General features: G+C 48.3%; 1 protein-coding gene across 1 annotated transcript in view; it reads left to right on the forward strand.

Moving 5' to 3' along the window:
* The window catches only part of CUNH6orf132 (chromosome unknown C6orf132 homolog), a 38,028-nt gene that overhangs the window by 26,616 nt on the left and 5,011 nt on the right, over window positions 1-6,401 (forward strand). Inside the window, exons 3-4 of the mRNA XM_031346611.1 lie at window positions 4,563-4,638; window positions 6,195-6,399. Coding sequence (XP_031202471.1) covers window positions 4,563-4,638; window positions 6,195-6,399 — 281 coding nt within the window. The remainder of the gene's footprint in view (window positions 1-4,562; window positions 4,639-6,194; window positions 6,400-6,401) is intronic.

Raw genomic sequence — 6,401 nt, forward strand, 5'->3', positions numbered from 1 at the left:
GAGGGGGAAGGGGGAGCTTTGTGAATTTATTTTACTTCTAAAGAGCATTTTGCTTTCATTTATATTTGTGCCTCTTAGTCTCTGCATTCTATGTGAAGAAGATGGGTTTCATGAATATGTAGAACAGGAAGAGTTGGCATCCAGAGGGTGGCTCACTGGAGCAAGTGTTTTTTTGCAGAGGACTTGGGTTCAGTTCAGGCATCCACGTGGCTGCTCACAACCATTTGTAACTCAGGATCTAATTCCTTCTCCTGCTCTTTGGAGGCACTAGGCATGCACATGGCGCACATGGTGCGCAGACATAATGAAGGCCATGAATAAATGAGAGTTGAATGGATCTTTGAGTGAGACTACGTAGTGAGACCTCGGTTTTGTTGTTTGTTTGTTTGTTTGTTTGTTTTGTCTTTTTTGGGCGATTTGAGAGAATGTAGGGCAAGCTCCCAGTTCCACCCTGGATCACGGGCAGCAAGTAACACTGTCTCCACCCTAACCTGTCACTGCCTGCCCAGGGTCACACTGCTGACAAAGCTGAGCACAAACAGGACGCGAGACTTTTGATGCTAAGTCTCAAGCCTTTCTGATTTCCAGTCCTGCTTCAGAGAGTCAGCAGAGCTCTCAACCCTGGCCCCCATCACACCAAAGAGAGTATCTTCAGTGAAGATTCTTAGCAATTTTCATGCGTGTGGTGCTTCTCAGAAGGTCTGGGGAGACTCCTCTGCAGGGCAGCGACAGTCAGCAAAGAACATGTATGTCACTGAAGAGGTATGACAGAAACTACTTCAAGGCCAGTCTAGGCTCAGAATTGTTTAAGATATGGAAAGGATGTAGCTGCCACAGATTACCAGAAAGGCTCTGAGGGTCCTGGCAGCCAGGATCTGATAGTTCAAGAGTATCTACCTCACTAGGCCCCTAAGACTAGGGGGTTAACATCAGGCCACCAGTAACAACTGGACTTTCTCGGTTAACTTAAGGATGCCTTAAGACCCGGTAGATCCATGGGGGCAAGAAGTCCTCCAGTTTCATCAGAGGAAATCAAGAATTATCTAGAGCTGAATGTAATGGCACGCGCCTTTAATTCCAGCACTCAGAAGACTGAGGCAGGCAAAACTCTGTGAGTTCAAGGCCAGTCTGGTCCTCAGAGTGTTAAATAAATAAATAAATAAATAATAAATAAGAACCATCTAGAGGGGCTGGAAGAGATGGTCAAGAGAATTTGCTCCTCTTATAAAGAGTTTAATTCCAGCTCCCACATGGTGATTCATAACCACTATACTTCCAGTTCCAGGGGATCTGACACCTTCTACTTGGCCAGCTCCAGACCAGTAAGAGAGACCATGTCTCAAAAACAAAAGTGATTGATTCCTGAGGGATACTTCAGGTTGACTTGTGTTCTACACACACACACACACACACACACACACACACACACACACACACCAGCACATACACATAAAATATAAGTAAGAACTATTGAGAAAGCAAACATAAGGTGTTTGCCTTGTGGATGGAGATGTCGAAGTGGGCGGGGATACTGGACTCCTGGAGGGCAAAGCCTTGCCTGGGTGATTCAGGCTAGCTACATGTTAGTAGGGCCTGGCTTGCATAGAGGACGGGTGGCTCCTTTCTTTGTTTGTTTAAAGATTTATGTATTTATTTATTTTATTTATTTATTTGAGTGCTCTATAGCTCATCTTCAGACTGTAGCTCTCTTCAGAAACCAGAAGGTGGCATCAGATCCCATTACAGATGGTTGTGAGCCACCATGTGGTTGCTGGGAATTGAACTCAGGACCTCTGGAAGAACAGTCAGCGCTCTTAACCGCTGAGCCATCTCTCAAGCCCTGGGTGTCTCCTTTGTAACATTAGGAACATTTACTAACATTTATTGACTTCTCTGTGCCATGAACCCAGTGCTTTCTGGACATTGCCTCATTCACTCTTCATGACCTCCTTAGATGGTGTCTTAGGGTTTTATTGCTGTGAAGGGACACCATGACCATGGCTACTCTTATAACAGAAAAAAATTAATTAGGGCTGGCTTACAGTTTCAGAAGTTCAGTCCTTTATCTTCATGGTGAGAAACACCATGCTTCATGCAGACAGACATGGCTCTGGAGGAGGAGCTGACATCTCAATCTGCAGGCCGCAGGAGACTGCCCCACAAGGCCTACTTAGAGCATATGAAACCTCAAAGCCCAACTCCATAGGCGCATGCCTCCTCCTCCGACAAGCCCATACCTCCTAACAGTGCCACTCCCCATGGCCCAAGCATTCAAATCCATGAGTCTTTGGGGGCTGGTCCTATTCAGACCATCACAGATGAGTGTGTGTGTACCTTCTGGACTTAGCATGAGTTCACAGGTAGAGAAAGTATTTTTCTCACTCCTGTGGCTAGGTAGTGGGGCTGATCACATCAAGCCCATTTGCTCCAAAGCCCCTTTACAAAGGGCAGCTGAGCTAGTCCTTAAAGGAAGGGCCGTGGTAATGCACAATGCCAGAACCTGGGGCCAGTAGTACCAGCTGTAGCTGTATGTTTTAAATTACTTCTGAGACATCTCTGGGTATCGTTTCATCATCCGGAACATGCTGGGGACATCTTTCTCATCGAGTGGTGACTGAGATGGTCTTGAACAGAGCATAAGGAGCAGTCTTAGTATTATTAGAAATTAATGGGAAGGGCACTGGGATGTGGCTTGGTTGGTAGAGCACTTGCCTTGAATGCACAGAGCCCTGGGATTCATCCTCATTACCACATGAGCCAGGTGTGGTAGCCACAGATGCCACCCCAGCACTGGGGAGGTGAAGGCAGGAAAACCAGAGGTTCAAGGTCATCTTCAGCTACATAGTGATTCTAAGGCCAAGGATGGTGGCTCAAAGAAAGGAAATAAAGGAGAAATAGATGGCTTGCCCAACTCCAGTCTCAGGAGGAATGCAGACTGTAGTGGGAGGGAGACTGTCAGACTGGAATGTAAGGGAGCGAAGCTGGGTAGACAGTAAAGGAGAGTGGGTTTGGGGACACTCAGTGGGCCAAGCCGCTGAGACCCCTGAGAAGCACATGCAGCAAGCACTCTGCCAAGCTCCCAAATGGCAGGTGTGTGCACTTTGTTGATCTATGGAAATGTGTTGGGGGGGGCAGATAGAATGCAAAATAGACTCACAAACAGACAGCTGTGCAAACACGCTCTGCTTGGTTCTGGTTAGAGATCAGAGGCGCCTGCACAGTTTGCAGAGCCCTGCTTCAACACTTAGTGACTCTTCTGTAAATTCCCCATGGGGTCAGCTGGAGGGCGGGATGAGTGTGCTTTGGGCAGCTGCGGCACTGTGGGTTCTTTGTGTTAGGTTTGGGGACAGTTTCTAGTGGCTGGTTCTCTCCTTCCGTTCCAAGTCCCAGAGACCAGCTCAGCTCAGCTCAGGCCATCAGCACTGGCAGCACCTTAACCCTCTGAGGCATCTCCCCAGCCCTCATTTTGGTTTTTTTTGTTTTTTTTGTTTTTGTTTTTTTTTTTTTGTTTTTTTTTTGTTTTTGTTTTTTTTGGTTGGATGTGGTTTTGTTTTGAAGGGGTCTCACTGTAGCTGAAACTCATGATGTAGACCAGGGTGGCCCTGAGCATGTGGCAGCATGCCTGGCTCCTTGATTTGCTTTTAGTTGAGATTTTTATTCACATGCAGTTGATCCTCATCTTTGCTGATTCTGTATTTGCAAATCTGATCTGTAACTAACACTGCTTTTGTGGTTGTTCTCATATATGCATAGAGCAGTGAACAATTTGAATGGGAGCCTCAAAGCGTACATTTCTAGCTGAGAAAAAAAAAAAACAAAAAAGACACTTGGCGTAGTTTTTTTTTTTTTTTTTCCTGACAAAGTCTCATGATTACAAGATGGCCTCAAACTCATTCTGTGGCTGAGGGTGTCCTTCAACTCCTGATCCTGCCCCGAGCTGAGATTCCAGGCATACCCCACCACACACAGTTTTTACCCTGCTGGGGCTACACTACTAGGCAAACATTCTACCAACTGAAATATATCTCCAACTCAGACACTTAAAATTCACTGCTGGACATATTTCTCAGCAGTTAAGAGCACTGACTGCTCTTCCAGAGGTTCTGAGTTCAATTCCCAGCAACCACATGGTGGCTCACAACCATCTGTAATGGGATCTGATGCCCTCTTCTGTTGTGTCTGAAAAAGCTACAGTGTACTCGTCATATATAAAATAAATAAATAAATAAAATTCTTTTAAAAAAAAAAGAGGATAATTAGGAAAAAACTTCACTCTCAGGGCTGGAGAGACGAGATGGTTTATCAGTTAAGAGCACTGGCTGCTCTTCCAGAGGACCGAGGGTTCAGTTCCCAACACCCGCGTGCTCATTCCCAACCGTGTGACTTGGGTTTGTCATCTTCTGGCCTCTGTGGGCACTGCACAGATAATTAATCAAAAATAAAAGAGTTCACTTCTGAAGTTGTGTGGCTGCTACCATTCCTGCAGTTTCTTCAGTAATCCAAGACTCACAGCTGGGTTTGAGATGTCTGTTCATCCCTCCATGTCCCCTGGTCTCTTTCAGAATGCCCAGGAGAACCATGGGCTGGCTGTGCCCACCCCGTCTGTCCCAGAAGATTTTGCAGACAAAGAAGTGGGAGGTAAGAGAACTCTGATCTTGTGCTTCTCCACCTTTTTTTCCTCCTGTTTGGGGTCTGAATTTAAAACAAAACAAAACAAACATCTCCATTTCCCCAGCTGGAGGCAAAGCCAGCATCCTCAGGCCTCTTAGCTACTGGTCAAGATGGGTGAGAATAGTGGGCCTGGGAGATCTGGAGAGCCATTTTAGAGAGTGGGGAGAGAGGGGAGGGCCCGGGGTTACAGCAGGATAGAAGGCAGCAGGAAGACCTCTGGGTCAGATAAACGTTATCTCTGATATTAGCTATAGCCTGTTAGCTCTGTCCCTGGGACACTTGCCCTGCTTGAGAACAGCAGTGCCAACTCTAGAGGACTCAACGTATGGGATGGATATGAGCCACTTAGTGAAACCAGGCTGGTGACACCCCGTGACTCTGAGCAAAGGTTCCTGAGAACTGCGAGTCTCAGTCACTGCTTCCCCGCCCCTCCCCCACTGCTGCCGGAAAAGCAGTTCCTTAGCTAGCCCAGGCAGGTTTTCACCCCAGGGTCTGCATTGCAGCCCACTCTTGCTCTCCCTCTGCTCCGAGGTCACCTTCCCAGCAGGCCTTCTTAGTTAAATGGCACCTCGGCACCCCTCCCCCGCGGTTTTTATTACTGCCTTCTCCATGGTAATGATTTACTAGTTTATGGAATTATCGGGCTGACCCTTTACAAACTTCAGGGGCAGAGTATAGAGCCAGTGGAGGATAATAAGCTTTAGTGAATGGTAGCCCTCTGCTCCTTTTGTTGGTTGTTGTTGGGACACCCGGTGCTCCATTTCAGGTCCCCAGTATCACATAGCTGGGAGAAGCCTTCCCAGGCAGCTCTGCTCCGGGCTCTCTGCTCTCTCCTAAGCACTTTGAGGAGGGAAAAGGGAAGACAAGCACGGTGGCTGGAGGGAGGTGGGCTCTTCAGGGACTGGGGTGCAGAAGCAAACATGTGGCTGCTGCCCAGGTGTCCATCTCTGTAGATTGTCTGGCTACCTTCCTTCCTTCCTTCCTTCCCATCATCCATCAGTCCAAAGACTCTGCTGCAGGGGTTCTAAACTCTGCAATAGGTTTCAGTAGACTCGGGTCTCCCAAGTGAGAATTAGCTATCTGTGCAGACCGCTTCCTCCTATAAGTACCCGGGGCTGCTCCAGGGGCCCAAGTGGGAAGCACCCCATTAATATAAGAAGGCGTCCTGACAGCTCAGCACATAGCGGGTATTGCTGCTTCCTCAGCCGGGTTAGGATGAAAGGACGGAACTAATGTTTCCCTTGCTCAACCCCTCTCCCTGGCAGAGACCGACTTTGGGTGGGAAAGATGGCTCAGCACATAAGGTGAGCCACCAAATCTGAGCTGAGTTCCGTCTCCAGAACCCATCTGGTGGGAGGAGAGGACTTATCCCCATAAGTCCTCAGTCTACTATAGGTCGGCCATGGTGTGTGTACCCCTCATACACACACACTAAAGAAAGAAACAGAAACAGAAGCAACATTAAAACACTGAGAGAGAGAGAGATTGGCTCAGCTCCATATCTCTGCCCCTCCTTCTTTCAGGTACCAGCACACTAGTGAATGGCAACCTCCGCCTCTACAGCTCTGTGGGAGACCTGAGGCCGGTACACTACAGTCTGGACTCATCCATCCCCCCACCGCCCCCAGGCCCAGCCCCGGGGCCACCCCAGGACATTTCACAGCCTCCGGGGGAGTCCCCTCCACCACCACCTCCTGCTATTCCTCCTCCTCCCCCTCCCCTGCTGGTGG

The sequence above is a fragment of the Mastomys coucha genome, unplaced genomic scaffold (assembly GCF_008632895.1).
Source record: "Mastomys coucha isolate ucsf_1 unplaced genomic scaffold, UCSF_Mcou_1 pScaffold3, whole genome shotgun sequence".
Lineage (NCBI taxonomy): Eukaryota > Metazoa > Chordata > Mammalia > Rodentia > Muridae > Mastomys > Mastomys coucha.